Genomic DNA, 19,450 nt, shown 5'->3' with positions numbered 1-19,450 from the left:
AGAACTTAAAAATTAATTTATATGTTGGCCAGTCCTTGCTGTAATGCTCACTGGTGCCACAGCATATGTTAGACAGCGTTCAGCAGCTGCTCTTAGCAGAAAGCTTTTTAGTTTACTGAGTTACCTGAACTCTCCCTGGACTATACTTTTTCTCCTTCTTTTCATACATATATCTTCAAATCTTATGGAAAATGCAGAGTATGTTTAGAGGCAGAAAAAACCCCAATAGGAGCCATTCTATCACAAGTTTATGTGTGGAAGAGAATCTTAGTGTTTCATTTCTCCAAAGAAGACCTTTTGTGTCTAGTAGATACAGGTTTTGAGAGCCAAGAGTCCTGGTTCATGAGAGGTCATGTAGGTGTGCTGCAGAGAAGAGACCAAATTATTTTCACCATGGCAAGAATTCAGAGGAATATCAGCATTTGGTTTCTTTTTATCTTCTGCTGTAAGATACACAGAAAGCCCAGCATGCTTTCCCTACTGCTGACTTGTTATAACTACTGAACATGATTCACCTCCATATTCCTGTGGCTGGATGTTGTAGGTTGACCCTGGCTGGACATCAGGCACCCACCAAATCCTCTTCATCACTCCCCTCTGCAACTGGATGGGGAGGGAAGTTATAACAAAGGGTTCATGGGTTGAGACAAGGAGGGATCACTCACCAAATACCATCACAGGCAAAACAGAATAGAATTAGTCTGTTTTAATATAGAGATATTAATTGAATTTATTGCTAATAAAATCAGAGCAGGATAATGAGAAGTAAAATAAGACCTTTAAAAACCCCTTCCCCCACCCATCCCTCCTTCCCAGCTCTACCTGCTCCCTGCCAACAGCACAGGGAGACAGGGAATGGAGGTTATGGGCAGTTCATCATCTGTGGTTTATCCTGCTGCTCAGGAAGAGGAGCCCTTTACCTGCCCCATCATGGCATTCTTACAACAGGAAATAGTTCTCCATGAATTTTTCCAACATGCACAGGAAATAGTTTTTTTCCAGCATTGCACAGGAAATAGTTTTCCTCAAACTACTTCAGTGTGGGTCATCCTTCCATGGCATGCAGTCCTTCAAGGAGAGGCTGCTCTAGTGTGGTACCCCGCATGGTGAAAAGTCATACCAGGAACCCTGCTCCTCCTCTGTCCATGGATCTGCAGGTCCCTGCCAGGAGCCTGTTCCAGCATGGACCTCCCACAGGTTCACAGGTTCCTTTCAGGCACCACCTGCTCTGGCATGGATCTCGTCCAAGACCTGCAGGGGCACAGCTGCCTCACTATGCGCTGCAGGGGAATCTCAGCTCTGACAGCAGGAGCACCTCCTGCCCCTCCTGCGCTGACCTTGGTGTCTGCAGAGCTGTTCCCCTCACATATCCTCACTCAGCTGTTCTCTGGCTGCAGTTTCCCCTGCACAAGAACTTTTTTCTTTCTTCTTAAATGTCTTATCATAGAGGTGTTACCATCATGTCTGATTGGTCCAGCCAGCCTTAGCCAGCAGCACATTCATCTTGGACTTGGCTGATATTGGCTTTCTTGGACATGGGGGAAGCTTCTGGCACCTTCTCACAGAAGCCATCCCTGTGCTCCTCCTTCTACCAAAATCTGGCCACACAAACCAAATACATTGGAAATAGCTTTTCCTGTTACATATGAAAGCAATAATTTTTGTAGATTAAAAATTTACTTTTCACTTTAATTCCTAGATTTGCTTTTAATTATTTCATCCCCTTTTATCTGCATTTTGCCTTATTAAGTATTCTTTAGTGATTTGATCTTACTTCTCCTTTGTCCTATAATTCAGTACTGACAACTTGCTGTAGAACATAAGCTGAACTGCTCTATTGCACATAAATGTCTGTAAATTAGTGTTTGCCTTATTTTCATAGTCAATGATAGTTCACAGTTCTGTTTCAAAGGTGTCAGAGAGCAAAATGAAAGAAAATTATTGACAAAACTGGACAAAAATTGTTTGAATGCTGTACATTTGTATACTGGGGGGAAAAAAAGCATCAGAATTATGTATAACCTCAGTAGGAAAGCTTTCTATTTTTCTGACTGTAATGCTTCCAGTGTTGCCTGTCAAAATGGACTGCCCTGTACCAAATGAAGCAGAAAAATTCATGACACACAGGGAGTCTACCAGTAGTCCTGTGTACATGGTGTACTGTGGCCAGTGGGGTCACCACGTAGACTGTGACAATCACATAGACTTTTTTCATTACAAATATATCTCTATAATTTGAACATGTCAGCATATTTGTCCTTCTTTTTTTTTTTTTTTTTTCTTTCTTTTAAATTCAAATTTTCAGGACAAACATGTTCTGTTCGCATCAGTGAGTGTCAAGACAGACCCTGTTGGAATGGAGGAACCTGTGAAGAGGACATAAGTGGCTTCAAATGCAATTGCCCCTTTGGTAAGCATTTGTACTTTTTATATAATCCCTACATTGGCATAATATGACACAGTATTTGCTACTCAAGTGCTATAAAGCCTTGTACAATGCAAGCATTCTGCTTACATTTTGAGACGTACAGAGCTAGTTATTTAGACTAATAAAAAATTTTTTTTCTCTAATTTGTCATAAGAAATTCTATAAATCTATAATTCTATAAATTATAGATTACTTAGATAAAAAAAGGTATTTGTAATACTGGAACATATAGGGAAAGAAATATGACAGAACTGAAGATTTTAAATCATTTAGTCTATATTTGTATAGACACCTTACAACAGTACATTCTTTCAAAAAATGTATGGTTTAGGCAGCAAAATTTTGAAATTTAGCAAACATAAAATCCCCAATCTTTCAAATCCTATTCCACTGGCCAAATTACTAATTCCCAAAGGAACTGAACATTGCTCTTAAGTATGTATGATCTCAATCTGGTTGCCTGATCTTCGTGGTATCTGAAATGTCCTGAAGTATCCAAGGTATTGTATAAGGCTGGAAGATATGCTAGAGGGTATAAGGGACATCCAAGATGCACCAGGCCAGGTGGCAAATGAACTAAGAACATTGCAAAAAGATCAATCAAAATTAGGGAGGAAGATATATGATACTGAAGATTTTGCTTTGCTAATTATATTGTTTAATTTGAGATTTTACATATTATTTTGTGTTGACTAAGAAAACATAGAAAAGAGTGGGTTAGAAATTCCTAACCTTAGAAATTGCTTTGACCAAAGGAGCCTGGGGTACCGATTTTGCAACTTGTTCATTCATAAATATGGATGATAAATTACTGATAATGGTTTTTGTTTTTACATGTGTATTTATAAGCTCATTGTTACTATGGAAAATAAGGTCAAGAAAATTAATTTGATACGGTTATGGACTAACAAGTACGTATAGTACTGTGGTGTTTTGAAGATAAAGTCATGGTGATCTGTAAAGCCTGGAAATGTCAGAGTACTGAAATACAGGTCTCCAATGAACCCTCTCAAACTGAATAACTTTTTAAAAGAGAACTTTAATGTATTTAATAACATAAGATCCTTAAATGCCTTAACTTGGGTATCTGCTGAGTTGGGAATTGAAGACAATACTGAGTTATATCTTCAAAGATAAGGTGATGCTTTCAAGTTTGTTGCTTCACTGAGACAAATGTAAGCCTGCCAGGTGTTTCACTGAATAAAGGCTGTAGCAAAACATTAACAAAAACATTATCTCCTTTGTTCTTCTGAGATGGAGATTATCACATTCAGTGCACCACTTTGCTATCTTGTGTTTGACTTTGTTGGTGTTCACCAAAACTTTTATCTACAATGGATTTTACACAGAAGCATCCTGCACCTCTTTATTTCCACAGATCTAAAAGGAGATCTCTTTCATACAGCAGAATGCACGTCAGTGACAGGAAACAAAATTGTTGTGGCATAGTATTAGTCATCGTCTGTGTCTCTTTCTTGAAAGAAAGGCCAGTCACTTTGTAAAGGTTTCCTTACCCAATTAATTTTTGTAATAATTCCCAGCGTGTGTGTGTGTCATCTGGAACAATGAAGTTTATGTAATGGACATATACACTAAAAATTATGAGTTTCATTCTAATGACTCTAAAAAAATGCTGTGTATAGCAGTGGATCTTCATCATCATCAGTCAAATGATCAAAAAAAACCTCATAGTGAACCAGGGGTCATCTGTAGAAAAGATCAGTTATTTCTGAAAAGAGATAAGACTTGCTGCAATTTGCAGCTACATTATTATTATGATAGCAAACTGAATTAGACAAGGGAAAAATTTTGTACTAATGTGAATACCTAACAATGAGCTTAAAAGAGGAGAATTTTCCTACAAATGTGATAGACATTCTAATTGTGCCCTTGGCTAAATTAATTATTATCCCTGTTCATATTCTCTAGGTAAAGGTGCAGATAAACAAATGTAACCATCTTCCAAATACTTTGCTATGATTAAATAATATCTGTAAATTGCCTAAAATCACAAGTAGCTATGTTACTGGATATTTTTTTTTCTGCTAGTTCACTTCTAACAGGAGTATCACTTCAAATGATAACACAGCTGACTTGAGCTAATCTTTAAGTGAAAAATGACAATTTATCCACCATACCTTCATTGACAGTCAGTGTACTACTGGATTTCTGGAAAAAAACAAAGTTTTGTTTCTCAGAGGACCTGTAGTTGTTGTATTTTTAGCAACTAAATAATAGTGAGTAAATAAAAACCAAAAGTATTTAATAAATCACATGTATTCAATAGCAATAGACAAGGGAACACAGAGAATTTCAATACTCCCTAATGATTAAGTTCTTGTAAATGAAAAAACTTGTATCTGTAATTGTCTGACTAGCCAAATAACATTTTTATTCATTAGGTGGATAGCTGTTTTCTTTGCATTTTTCTGCTTTGCCTCTGTTGTCTAAAATAGTATCTGCACCTTATTTTAGATGTATAATGATGTCTTCTCAAGTTTGACCTTTCAACATCAAATACTTTATAAACAATGAACATAAAAATCTTTCCTCTGTCTTCAGTGGAAGTTCTGCTTCTAATTTTATTTAGATTATTATTTTATGAGTAATAGTAACTATTTTGCTAGATACATCTTAAGATAACTTAGTTGGGCAAGAAATACGTCAACATTTCTGCAATGTCATAAGTGAGCTGCAATGTCTTTTACCTTTTACTAAAAATTCAGGTGTAACCACAGTTAGAAGTTATATACATTAAAAGGGTAATCACAGTTAGGAGTTGTATATATTAAAATTCATTGAATATTTTTTCTTCAAATTATGGCACAACAGTATTGTTATTTATTTGAATATAAAAAAACATAAGTCCTCTTAAAGTACAATTTAGAAGGAAAGGATTCATTTCTTTTTAGTTTTTCTTGCATAAACATTAATGCTAAGCTAAGACAGATATGGAGTTTTGCATTAGCAATGGATGAAGATAGTTTAACTAATGATCTTGACATGGCTTAATAATGAAGGGATGCTGTATAATAATAAACATAGAATAAACCCGTATGTTTTGAAATAGATTTTTTTTTTTTTATCTTATAAAATTTCCTTGCAAGGTGAATGTGAGGCTAGCACTTTTTATTATAAAGATATATATTTTTCCAAAAGTTCATCTGGTTACACATGGTATGCAGTGTTGCATCTGGAAAATGCATACCTGGCCCAGTGAGAACATGGATATGAAAAATGTAAGGCTGAATTCTTCACAGTAATGTGTGCTGTAGATATTTGGTTGTATCTGAAGAAAGCAAGCTGATTAGCCTGATTAATAAACAAGGTTCATTAACTCAACAAGAATGTTATGGTAATACTTAGGCTGCTTCTGATAATAAGTAGGATCTTTCAGATCCTGTGTCTGTATAAAGTAGAGTGATTAAGAAATGCAGAGCAACTAGCATATTGCCATTGGGGGCAGTTAAGAGAATTAAATTGTCAGGGAAGATTCATAATCTGATAAAACACTGCTTTTGATTGAGACTTGTGGTCCTCCAGTTTTATTTTATTTAAAGAGCTTAAAGTGAGAAAAGCACACAGAATGTGCAAATTGATCTGTGCGATATTAAGGCAATAATCAATCAAAAATATTTATGTCTGTATGAACTTTCCAGGACAGTTTTTTCTTCTAGAGAATTACCCAGATCTACCCCAAATGCTTCTGTAGCCTACACAGTCCCTTAAAATGACCCAAAAATTGCAATTTAGTTTAGGTTTTCAAACTTACATACAGAGTTCATTCATCCTTGAGAAGCACAATTGTTTTTCCTTGTCAATAAATCAGAACTTTATATATTTATCAAATCTAAAATATATGCATTTAATTGTATGAGCTCATTTCATGAAAATACATCTTATGCTTTATTAATTACTTTCAAGTAGTTCAATTTCTTTATATGTGGTCAATTTTAATACTCAAACTGTTTTTATATGACAAATCCCCTTTCAGCAGCTTTAAAAGTAATCCATTAAAATTCTCTGTAATATAGCTGAGACCTTTCTTAGAAATTATTCCTGTAGTCCATCCTGCTGTTGATAAGATATTGTCACTAAATAGGATGAAATGAGGTAATTTAATCATACAGATCATTAATTCACATAAATGTATCTCAGCTTTGCTGGAAACCTGAAATAACTAGAGTCAAATTTTAAAAGTAGATGACTAGACAAAATAATTTCCTTGTGAGCAATTTGGGTTGATACTGAGGTTTTTGGTTTTTGTTTATTTTTGGGAGTGTTTTTTGTTGTTGTTTGGTCAGTTTGGTTTTTTTCCTTTTGATTTTGTTTTTCTCATTTTCCTGTACTATTTTCTAATTTTATTAACACACCATAGGAAGCCCATGCATCAAAAGGTATAGGTTACATTCAGTAATGGACTCTTCAGGGTCTACTTTTGTGGATTTTTGTGACAGAACATGATCTTTATTTTTGCACCTCAAGATAAGAGGGAGTAATATACAGAGAGATCAAATAGAATCAGACAATATCTTCAGATATTGCATGAAATCATTACCTAAGTCCTTTTCTCTCTTAGTAAAAGACACGTGTGGCTTTCAGGTGAGCATCTTCTGGAACTGTTTCTCAGAAAAGTAATTGTATAATAATATAGCTTGGGTGATGGGTTAGTGCTATATATTGATGACCTTGTACAGGAGACTTTACAGGCATTATTTCTGAACTTTAGGCAGGTCAGGCCAAGTATAATATGTTTTAGCTTTTGCTTTGTTCCTCACTATCCTACTCTAGGTTTAATTGGCAATAAATTAGATTCATTTTCTCCAAGTTGAGCTTATTTTTCCCATAATTCTCCCTAGCAAGTGATTTCTCTGTCTTTATCTCCGCCAATGAGATATTTCATCTAATTTTCTCTCCCTATCCTGCTGACAAGAGGCAGTAAGAAAGCAGCTAGCTGGGTAGAGGTCTGGAAGCCATCCAGGGTGAATCTACCACACACACACAAGCATCAATGCTGTGAATCAGCAGATTTAAGAAAAAGAAAAGCAAAAATGGGAACCTTCATTATTTTAGTGTCCTCTAATCTCTCTTGCAACAAAGGATGAAGTTTATAGGAAGAAAGTTCTAAAATAGGAAGAAAGTAGGAAGAAAGTTCTAAAATATTTAAATTCAGGTTATTCATTGATACAAGTAACATAAGAAAAATTTAAAGGATCCTTGAAATATGGGAGAAGCGCTGTAACAATAAGTCCTACAAGCAGGATGGAAAGGCCCTAAATAAACCTTCTACTCAGTACTGTGATAGAGCCAAGTGCTGCACCTATAGCAGCTCTGTCTGGAAGATGACACTGGAAAACCAAGGCATTCCAAAGAGTGTGAAACCTGTGTTCCAACCCAGCAAGGTATCTTGTGTTGTTAAATAATATCATCTGATGTTTTTCATCAATTTTATTGGAAGAAACTCCAGCTTCTTTCCTTGGAGCAGAGAAAAGTTCCAATCAGTATCAAAAATACTGAGGAAAATGGCGGGCACTGTCTCTTGCCATCACATTCTGATATGATCTTTATCACTAGAAACATAACGACTGATCAGTATTGATTAATAGGTATTCTGAATTCAGTGTAATAAAAGTGCAACCTCATACCATCTTCAGTGATGGAGGCAATGGCCAAGGAAATTTAAGTGATGATATATATGCAGCTACTATTTGATACTTGATTTAATATGTGATGTTGGAACTAATATGGAGTTGGCTCAATATAGAGTGAAAGTAATTCTCCACACAATCTATCAAAAAATGGAAGGGCAGATAACTGATGAGAAAGTCCTAAAGGACCTGTGTTGTGCTCCAACCTTTGTTAAGATTAATGTATCCAGAAAACTTTTTACCTATCAGTGAGCCAGCATGTTTAGCAGGGAAAAAAGTATCCATGGAGACTCTTAGATCAGCTCTTGTTCCAAGAAATAATGCACATTTTCAAACCCATGGATTCATTCCCTGTATGTCTTATTGCCTTGAAGTTTCTTTCTTTTTTTATGTCGCTCAGTCTTCAGGTTGTTTTTATTAGTCCCTGATGGTTTTTTTCATTATGGCTATTTATATTGCTTATTGAAACACTATTAATTCTTTGGGTTTGCTTTCAAATTTGTTTTATATTGCGTCCTTCAGGTTGTTTTATGAAGATGTGCCACTTATTACCCTTTCCATTCTGCTTCCATTGGTATCTCGCCTTTTTTTTCTCTATGAAAACAAATATTTAGAAACTTGTATTTGTTGCAGGTATGCTCATAAAGACTAATTAAATTTCTGTTTCTTGCAGACAGGTTAGTTAGCCTGGAAAAGAATTCTTCTTTTTTGTCACTGAGTGCATGTATTCTTTTTCTAGTTAACCTGCTACTTGTTTGTTTTACTTATTTTAAACTTCTTTTGTTTTTAAATTACTTTTATAGATGAGTTCTGTTTGTTGAACTTTTCAGTTCACCTGTTTTATTCATGTTGGATAAATATTTTAAGAATTTCAAATTTGGTGAGATTGTTTCTGAAGGTTTATTTCTTCCTTTAGTTCACTTGAAGCAAAATATTGCGCAGCGTGTCATGATATCCTTTTATGCAGGGAATGACTCACTCTTTTACTCACCTTTCCTTTCAGTCTTTCAGCTAGATGAGAGTAGGAGTAAACTGAAAATTTTCATTTTTGTGTGTTTCAGTGCACATGAATATGCCATTAGTCTTTTATTTACATCTGAAAAGTTCTTAACCTAACACCTTATTCTGAAAAAATTAAAATCATTGATGAGTTGAGGAAGATTAATATATTAAAATAACCTAAAGAATAAGCATCAGCAGCTGAATAAAATTGTAGCAACAAAAAGATTTCTAACCCAGCTGTTTCCATGACAACCTCCCTTCTTAGGTTTCAAAAAACATTTCTGCATTATTCCTGTGCTACTCATCGTGTTTGTTGTATGTTATTTAATTGATAAATGTTTCCATTTATTCTTATAGAATACTGGATTAAGCATGTGACAGAAAGTATTGTTCTATTTGTATTACAATGGTGTCATGATGCCTGATTTATATTAGGAGCACTTAGATGACATGCTTTCTTCATGTTGTTTTCATTTTCAGTGTTAATATGATCCAGGGCGTTCAGTGGGTTTTGTTTTGTTTGTTTGTTTGTTTGAAGGGCAATCCTTGTTGTTTCAAACAAAATAGGAAATAGTTGGATATACCACGGTTTAATTTCCCTATTATGTGGTTGTATAGAAAACAGTAATACAAATGAGATGAACATTTTGCTAGAGGTACCAGTCTTTTGTATCAGAGTTTAAACTGGGAGACCTTGCATTCAGAAAACTAACTTTTAGCCAGCAGAAGATTGATGAGATGAGATGAATACCAGCTGATGTAATTTACTCTGTCACTAAAGACACTGCAGTAAAAGTGGACAGAGGTCTCCTTAGCATTATTCTGATGCCATTTTTTCATCTTCACAAATATTTTGGAGGCTTTTTAAAATTTGCATAATTGTCTTCCATATTCTTCTCATTATATTTTTAAGATTCTTAAAACAGTTCCTCTATTTTAATAAAGTAAAATGTTATGCTTTAATCCACTGTCTGGACCTAAAAAGGACAAGTGGAAAATGCATATGTATTATAACTAAATATGAATCATAAAAAAAATAACAGGAAGGATGATATGTGTAGCAGGATGATAAGGGCAGAATTGCAGTCTGTACAAACAGTGAAAATTAGCTGTAATAAGGCACAATTAAAAAGTTCAATAAAATGAAACTTCACAAAAGCTACCACATAATTTTATTATGTTCAACATAATTGGCAGTCCTTTTTAGAGGATAACTCAGGATGGAAGTAGTGAAGCTGCTGCCCAAATTGAAGCACACTGTTTGAGACAAATGGCACTCTTATCTGCATATGTTATGACTTCAGCAATGAAAAATAAAAATTTAAATGAATTAATAATATTAATACTCCAGCCACCTTGTAGCCTAGGCTGCCCACTCTATTAATTTGTTGTTGCATCCAACCTCCATAAGCAGTCCTCAAATCTAGTACTCAGTCCAAACAGAACCAGAAAATTCTGAGACCAGATTCACAGTTTACTTTAAAAACAATAAAGCAATGCTGATGTAATTAGCAATAACATAAAGATCATCAATAATCAATTTTGCATAACTGTTTCTTAAGAAAAGAACGCCTGCATAACTCAGTGGAGTTTAATACAGCATTATGTATCAAATGTAGGGGCAGTTTTACCCATGATCCTAGTTATGAACAAATTTAATGATGATCTACATGGTTAAGTCGGGATCCCTTTCCAAGGTTAATTGATTCTTCAACAAAATATTTTTGTTGAAGAATCAATATTTTCTCTAATTATAGAATATTATATCAACTACTCTTCTGTATGTCTTTTCTTACACATGACCTGTACACTTTGAGACAACCTGTTCATCTGTGCACCCTGTGACTGGATATGTTTTTCTTTGGTGCAGATATTTTTATAAACTAGTATCTGCACAGAATCATAGAATGGTTTGGATTGGAAGAGACCTTAAAGATCTTCTAGTTCCAACACTCCTGCAGATACACCTTCCACTGGACCAAATTTTTTAAGCCAGCCTGGCCTTGAACACTTCTAGGGATGAGGTATTCACAACTTCTCTGGAAAATCTCCTCTGGTGCCTCACCACCCTTACAGTACAGAAATTCTCCCTAATATCTAAACTAAATCTGCCCTCTTTCAGTTTGAAACCATTGCCCCTTGTCTTTGTCACTATCTACCCATAGAAAAAGTCCCTCTCCCTTGGTTTCATAAAACCCCCTTTAGGTACTAGAATCCATCCCCATCTTGTCCTCTCACTACATACCCTCATACCCTGTCCTGTTCTTGCAAACCTTGCCAAGCCTCTGCCCAGCTTGTATTTTTGTTTGGGATTGCCCTGTCCCAGGTATGGAATCTTGCATTTTATATTTTTTAACTACTTCTCAAACCTGTCAAAATCCCTGTGAATATCATCCCTACCCTGCAGCATCTCAACTGCACCACACAGATTGGTGTAGTCAGCAAAGTTGCCTGAGGGTGCACTAAATTCCATTGTCCTAGCGCCAACAAAGATGTTAAGCAATGCTGGTCCAAATAGTGACCACTGAGAAATGCCATTTGTCACTGATCTCGGCTTGGACATTGAGCCATTGACTGCATCTTACTGACATTTTATTAAATAAATTAATATTTATTTAATAAATAAATAAACTTTCTTGGTTATATGCGTAGTTTCAGTTTCATCTTTGCAGATTCCTTATGATACCTAGAAATTCAATTTACATATCAATGATAAAACCACATTCAGATAAACAAAACTCATAATAATACCACTTAAAATATACATATAATATCTCTCTAGATGCCTGTTATTAATATATATTTAGGCCTGTTCATGTAATCAAAATTGCTTATGGAAATTTATTTGATTAAACAAACAAAATTACAGATTGATGGAAAAGGTCTGTATGTAATTTCTCAGGGAAGTATTTCAATAGAAAGTTCACTGACTTTTATCCTTTCTATATGTGATGAATTTTTCTTATCAAGAAACTTTATGAAATATTTCTTTAACTGAATTCCATGTAAACTTACTTATTTAGCCTGTGCAAAATTTTCTTTTGTCTTCCTTATTTTTTTTTTAATCGAATGAGAAATATAGTCTTATTTACCTGAATGTGGTTGTTAAACCATGCTGTACTTCGTGGGAATATGTCATCACACTATATCATTTCTATGCCTTCTTTTAGTACCATTTATTTTACACCTGTATGTTAGTGCAGCCTTGCCAGATGTGTTTTACTTCTTTATTGTTTATGAATTGATAAAAGGGCTGGGAAAAAACACTTATCCTTGTAGAAAAAGGATATCCTTGCAGACCTTTGAATGACACATTTCTCACTTAATTTCTCATATTATTTCATTGTGTGAAGAGCACTGTCACACAATGAAATAATAATCCATTGTGGTTAGCAGTGCAGAAGACCTGTATGAAGTTCTAGTCTGTCTTCATAACTAGGCATGGTTGTTCTCTCCAGTCTATTTTGCATAAAGTGTGGTTAGACAGGAAACTGAATATCTGGTTACTCTTTCTACTTATTATGCAGGAATCCAGTCCAAAACCAATCTGCAAGTACTCCCTGAGAGGATTCAGCAGCTTTCTTCTTTAAGCTTGTAACTCAGACTGTGCCAACTGTGTCAGCTGGACTTTCAGAGAATAAAAAGCATGCTTTGACAGCTGGATGGGGAGTCTGTACATCAACCAGGAGAGAAATAGAGCATAGTACAGATTGCACATAATTCCAAGAGAATTATTCAGCTTTGCTAACTGGGATTTAGTTAAACTTTAGTTGAACTTTTTGGTCAATTTTAAGTTTCTTTTTTTCAAGCAAGTTCATTTAGCTTCCTCTTCATGAAATTAACTTCCTTGTCATCCAAAACAAACCTTTACTTTTAAAAAATTTTCTATTTTTTTTGGCTGATATGGAGTTGATGTTCCTCATAGCACCTCATATAATGCAGTGTTTTGGATTTGTGACAAAATAAGTGTTGATATTATATTAATGTTTCTTGCTAAGTAGTGTTTGCACAGCAAGGGCTTTTCTGTTTCTCACACTGCCCTGCTGGCAAGTAGGCTGGGGATGCATAAGGAGCTGGGAGAGGCCATAGCTGGACTGCTGAGTCAAACTTACCACAGGGATGTCCCATACCATATGACATCATTCTCAGCATATAAAAATGAGGGAAGAAGGATGTGAGGGACATTTGTCTTTCCAAATCACTGTTGGGCATGATGGAGTTCTGCTTTCCTAGAGATGGCTGAGCAACTGACTGCTGGTGAGAAGCAGTGAATAAATTCCTTGTTTTTCTTTGCTTGCATGCACAGCTTTTCTTTTCCTATTAAACTGTCTTTTTCCAAACTCATGAGTTTTTCTTATTTTTGTTCTTGCAGTTCTCTCTCTCATCCCACTGTGGGATGCAGTGAGCAGCTCCCACTGAGTGAGCAGCTGTGTTGGGTCCAGCTGCCCACCGGCATTAACTAATCACATTACTATATCTTTTCCTCCTTGTTTTCATTCCATAAAATAAGATGCAGTTATATTCTAAAGATTAATAAAGGCATTCATATGTCAACATTTTAGTGAAACAGATTTGTTGCATATTCTGGTAGGCTTTGAGATAAATTTAGCTCTGCTGTTGCAGAGCTGCAGTAGCATTCCAGTAGCACAACAAATAGTTAATCCCACCAGTCATTTTCTTTTTTCAGGTGTATACAGGAAATTATCAGTGAGTAATCCTCTTGTCCACCCACCTACATCTTTCTAATGATCTTTTTTTTTCTTTTTTTTTTTACTTCAAATATACAGTCCTTCAGCACAAATTATCTTCTCAAGCTGTATATCAACAACTTCTCTGATGTCAAGGTACATGCAGTAGAATGGCATGTTTGGGTGATTCTATACCACATGAGCTGTATAGAATGACAGCTGCCTTCATCCTCCATGACTTGTTATCTTTGTTGAATTGCACTTTTCTGTCATATAACACTGCAAACTCATATCTAATTTGTCACCAGTGGCCACCCACGTACTCTACTACAAGAGAGAATGCATCTCTCTCTTGAAGTTTCTCTGCTTTATGAGACTGAATACTCATTTTATTCCTGGACTTTTGCTGCAATAAAATAATTCTAAGTATTCTTCAAAGTGCAAAGAGGATTACCTTTATCTACTGCTGTGGTAAATGTGTATAGCCATAGCTATGAACTGAACACTGGGAGTTTAGCATCACTAGTTACACTTACCTATTTCTTAAACCTTTTTTCTCCACTTATCCTAATGTAACTGAGTAAACTGAATGCAGCATCATAAACTGATTGTTTTAGCATTGTTTTAGTGCAGCATGGTTTGGGTTCGAAGGGATCTTAAAGATCATCTAGTTCAAAACCCCACTGCCATGGGCAGGGACACCTCTTGTTAGACCAGCTTGCTCAACTCCCTATCAAGTCGAACTGAATGCTCCCAGGGATGGGACATACCACAACCTCTCTGAATAAACTGTTCCAGTTCTTCACCACTCTTGCAATGGAGAATTTCTTCCCAATGTCTAATCTAAACCTGCCCCTTTCAGTTTAGAACCACTGCCCCTTGTCCTGTCACTATTTTCCTGTATAAAAAAGTCCCTCTCCCTCCTTTTAATAAGCTCCTTTAAGGTACTGGAAGGTCGCAATGATGTGTCCCCAGAGCCTTCTCTTCTCCAGTTTGAACAACCCCGACTGTTTCAGCCTGTCTTCATATGAGAGGTGCTCTGGTCATTTTCGTGGCTCTTCTCTGGAGCCGTTCTAACAAGCCTTTCTTGTCTTGAGCACCCCTGAATTGGGTACAGTAAAGAAGGTGGGAGCCTCAAGAGGGAAGTGTAGAGGGGGAGAATACCCTTCGTAGGCCTACTGGCCATTCCTATTTTATATCAGCTTTTGGGGTTTGTTACAGGGCTTATGGGCTTTTTTTATGGTTGGCCTTCTGGTCTGTGAATGCACACAGTGGCTCTTGTACAGATTTTCACCCAAAGGAACCAAAGGAGGACCAGATCAGGTAGGTATATGATATAAATGTGTGCTGTAAATAGTAATGTTTGGTAGAACAAATCACATTTGTGTAACATAACCTGTTACTTATCCAAATTTTCTTTTCCTCTCTCATATCTCTGAGCTAGTAGTTTTTGGTTTTTTGGGTTTTTGGGGTTTCTTCAAGAACATGTGTTGAAAAGGTTTATTTATTTATTATTTATTTTATTTATTTTATTTATTTTAGGAATAGTTTTCTCTTTCCCCTTTTTCGCTTGGGACAGATAACATAAGTTCTCACTGAGAGCTGAAAGACTGACAGTGGTAATTGCATATTTAGGTATTGTGATTTCCTTATCATAGATTCAATTTTTCTAAATTTAAGGTAACATATTCAATTTTAGCCACCTTAAGACAATAATCTATTGTGAATTCTCCACTGTGATCGAAAAGGAGAGCTAATGACAGAGCTTTTCAGTCATTAGAAGCATCAGACCACAACCTTACCATCCATGGAGTAGATAGAAATAGAACTTTTAGACCTGTGACTTTTTTGAGTTTGAAATTACCTATTGAATTTAATGAGATTTAGCATGCAAAAAGCTTTATTACATAAACTTAAAGTCACAAAGTTTATTTTTAAAGGTATCAGGATAAATATAATAAACTGTTTAAATGCTTAAAGTATAATTTCTTAGTCTCCATTTATTAATTTTAATTATTTGACAAACTTATAACAAGGACATAACTTTTTTAGAAGTTAAAAATAATAGATTTTTACATATATTCTAGCATATGAAATATTATCTGGCTTTAGAATGGGAAATTAATAGTCAAGACTTTCAAGAAATAATGAGGCAATATTTCATTGAAAGTTTTATTAGAATTTAGAGAAAAAAAAAGAGAAAAATCATGCATTTCAGGAAGATTTATACCTGTTATAAAAGATAGGCTATAATTACTTGTATTAAGTTGAATACGCCAGTTATCTTGTTGCCTTTTATAAAGGCAGATGGTTTTGAGAACATCTCTAGGAATATCAGCAAAAAGTGCCAATTTCTATGTCACTATCATTTATGAAAGTGTATTGATCAGATAATTACACTTGCTAGCTATGCATGTAATGAATTAAATAATTGTTTATTCTGCTTAATGAAATCCTGAGAAATAATTAGTTGCACTAAATGTCTTCTAGTTATTCATTTTCTACAAAAGAATTAATGTATTTCAGATCACCAAAAGAACAGTCATTACCAACCAAACTTTATTACTCAGTGAAATGCATGTGAGATTCCTACTTTTAAGGTAGGAATCAAGTGAAAGCAGTGGAAAGAATAACAGTGAGTTTCAGATTTCTTGAGCATGTACATCAAGTTGAATCTGATGTTTAGAGTTTTTATTCTTTATATCTACAATACTATGAAGTTTAGTAGATTTTCACATTCAATCCCTAGTAATATGAGAAGAGAATTTCTTACTGACAGAAGACCAAGTAACACAGTCATGCTCCCAAGTTCTGGGATTTTTTTTTTTTTTTTTTTTTTGGTATTTTAGGTAACTGCTTTTATTGAAATACTTATTTTGGAAAAATACAGTAACTGTTCAACAATTAGGTGTAGCTACCAAGTGGCATCTTACTAGAAAGGCCTCAGAAAGACAAGTTGAAATCTTGACTCTGGTGAAACATTATGGATTTTACTGGTTATTTACAGTGAATAATGCATTTTTCAAGATGAATGTAGCTTTGAAAAAGAGAATACTTTATGAAGTGGTAGCTTTAGAATCACTGGAAAAATATCACTGTTTAAATGTCTTGACTGTCAAACTGGGTTCAGTTCATCTGTATTTTCCTGAGAAAAAAAGAAGAATGTTCTAATAGAAAAAATTGTTTTGGAAGAAAAATGCCTTATAACCAAAACTAAAACAGACAAACAAACAAACAGCAACAAAAAAGTGGTGCTGCCATGGTGCCTAATTTTATTTCTTTCATAACTTACTATTCTCTGATTGTATTTCAATGCTAAATTATAATCTTCATGTTTTGTGAGATACCTGTTGCATCTTCTGAGTCTCACAGCTACATCTAACAGTCATCTGAAGTCAAACTTTCTCAACAAATTAGGCTGTTTTGCTGAAACAAGTCAGTGTTAAAATTGAAATGCTAGCCCCAAAAAAATGACAGAAGCAAATGGGAATTGTGTATTGTCAAAATGTGAGTGAGCAATTGGCTGGACAAACAGTGCAGTACAAGAGAGAGGTCTGAGGAAAGCAACTAGAATGTGAAAAATACTTTTAAAGCCTGGGGTATGGATCTGGCTGAAGTGGTGTTAAGTTGCCTCAAGTAACTGCAGAGGGCTGAGCTGGAAGATAGATAGAACTGTACACCCACCAGCAGATAGAGGTGGCCAGGATAAAGCATGCTAACGCAGAAAACACATTCAACTGGGAAAAGTAGTAGACCTACACAGCCAAAACAATAACTTTCCTCAAGAGGAGGAAAGAACATGAGAGGAAAGTAATAGTAAAAATAGAGTGCAAAATATTTTTATTAAAAACGTAAGGCTATGAGCCAGACAATATTGTGTTAGGGTTTCTCTGCAGTGAGGGGAAGGTAGCATGCTCAGTGGGTGACTACACTGACTAGATGCAGGTCAAAATTCCTATGTGTTAACAGGAAAGATAACTGACCTTATAATATTTAAAACCAGTTAAATCTTACATAGTTTGCATCTTGCAGATAGAACTGTTTCTGTTTCTGTAGTCTTGTTGCCTCAGAATACCCTTTCTGGTTCCCCCTAAATGATCTGTCTCTTCACCCAGGTTTACTGATAGGTGTCCTTTTCGTCTAAATGGCAGGCAGAAGAGTCTGACAAAAATAAAAGCTTTATTGTCATTCAAGTGATTGTTTCTCATATATATATCTAAATATATATCAACTGCACCCAGTATTTTAAATAAATATAGCTTATAAACGAAACAAACATATTACAATAAATTGTAATAGAGGTGCACGCTCTGTGCAAAATAGAAATAAATAGAAATGCAATGAAGAAAACCATGAAATTCCTCCAAATATTTCTGAGTTTAGTTGTATATTTTGGTATCTATTCTTATTAAGATACTTGAAAATCAATTTATTTCACATCTGCTTTATGGTGTCCTGCACGTTAACAGGTGGATCAAGCTGTTAACTAGCCATGATGAAAAAGCTAAAATAACATACTGCTCCAGTATGTCCTTACAATTAGATGATACACACATTTTTGAAAGGACAGTTTATGTATTCATAATGCTAAGGATATTAATCAAAATGTATTTCATGCTATTAGGGAATTTTGTTCTTTTAGCTGAATTTCAATAATTACTTGTATAATCATTGCAGCGTATAATTGCCACCATGTTTAGTAGTCCATCACTCATGGATTATATTAATAGTCACAGAATTCAACTGCTATTTGAAAATAAGGAATGTAACTTAAAGAGTTGGTTGCCTGGCACACAGGGACTGTAGGATCAAGAGTCTGACCCTTATATATTAAGTTATCTCAATCTGAATATAATTAATTATATTTGAACACAATTAAAAATCTAAGGACATATGCATCAGAACAAAGAGATTAATTCCCAAAGAACATGATGGCCTGGACATGAAGTCTAAAATATAGTTATGTTCTAAAATACTATACAAAACATGTCATGGTGTTGCTTTTTTAACTAAGTGAATCCTCTTTACTGTCTTTGTTTGGTTTTGGGTTTTTTTTTAATTTATAGTTACTTTTACCATTTAATTAATACCAAATTGTGATCATAGTGTTCAATAGCAATATTTGGAAAGTAATGCTAAAGCCTTAATTTCTGCCTCAAAATTTGACAGTTAATATTACAAGACAAGAAACTTTTCAAGAACCCCAATAAAATTCTCAGAAGTATGAGAGAAATTGAGGTACAGAATAAAGCTAAATTATTTCCCCACACACTTCACTGAAAGTGAAGAACTGTAATTTAGATTTTTTAAAAGTCATATTATATATATGATTAAATGGTGTTTTGAAAGAATCCTTGAGGCCACCACCAACACTTTAATTATATTTGTTGTCAACACAGACTGAGAACCACAGCCTTTCCCTGCTGAAAGCATCTCTGCTGTTTGTAGACAGGCTGACTACTGAGCAGTGTGGGTTTACATTATTATGTGGCAGATTTGTTGGCAAAAGCCAGCACAGATTTAACAAAGGTAAATTGGGTTTAACCAAACTGATTGCTTTCAATGATGAAACAGTTTGTTCACTGGATTATAAGAGAGCTGTGAATCTACTTCTTTGATTTTAGTAAATCACTTTGGCACAGCCTCCCGCAACATCCCTTCTGACAATTTGGTGAATAAATGGA

At 35.0% G+C, this 19,450-nt stretch overlaps 1 protein-coding gene across 1 annotated transcript in view; it reads left to right on the top strand.

The window, feature by feature from the left end:
• EYS (eyes shut homolog) overlaps positions 1-19,450 on the top strand; it is a 610,207-nt gene that overhangs the window by 9,951 nt on the left and 580,806 nt on the right. The window contains exon 3 of the mRNA XM_041477332.1: positions 2,306-2,410. Within this exon, the coding sequence (XP_041333266.1) occupies positions 2,306-2,410 (105 nt within the window). The remainder of the gene's footprint in view (positions 1-2,305; positions 2,411-19,450) is intronic.

Source organism: Pyrgilauda ruficollis, unplaced genomic scaffold (genome assembly GCF_017590135.1).
Source record: "Pyrgilauda ruficollis isolate IOZ18807 unplaced genomic scaffold, ASM1759013v1 scaffold40, whole genome shotgun sequence".
In the NCBI taxonomy this organism is placed as follows: Eukaryota; Metazoa; Chordata; class Aves; order Passeriformes; family Passeridae; genus Pyrgilauda; species Pyrgilauda ruficollis.
This window is presented reverse-complemented; position numbering and strand designations above follow the sequence as displayed.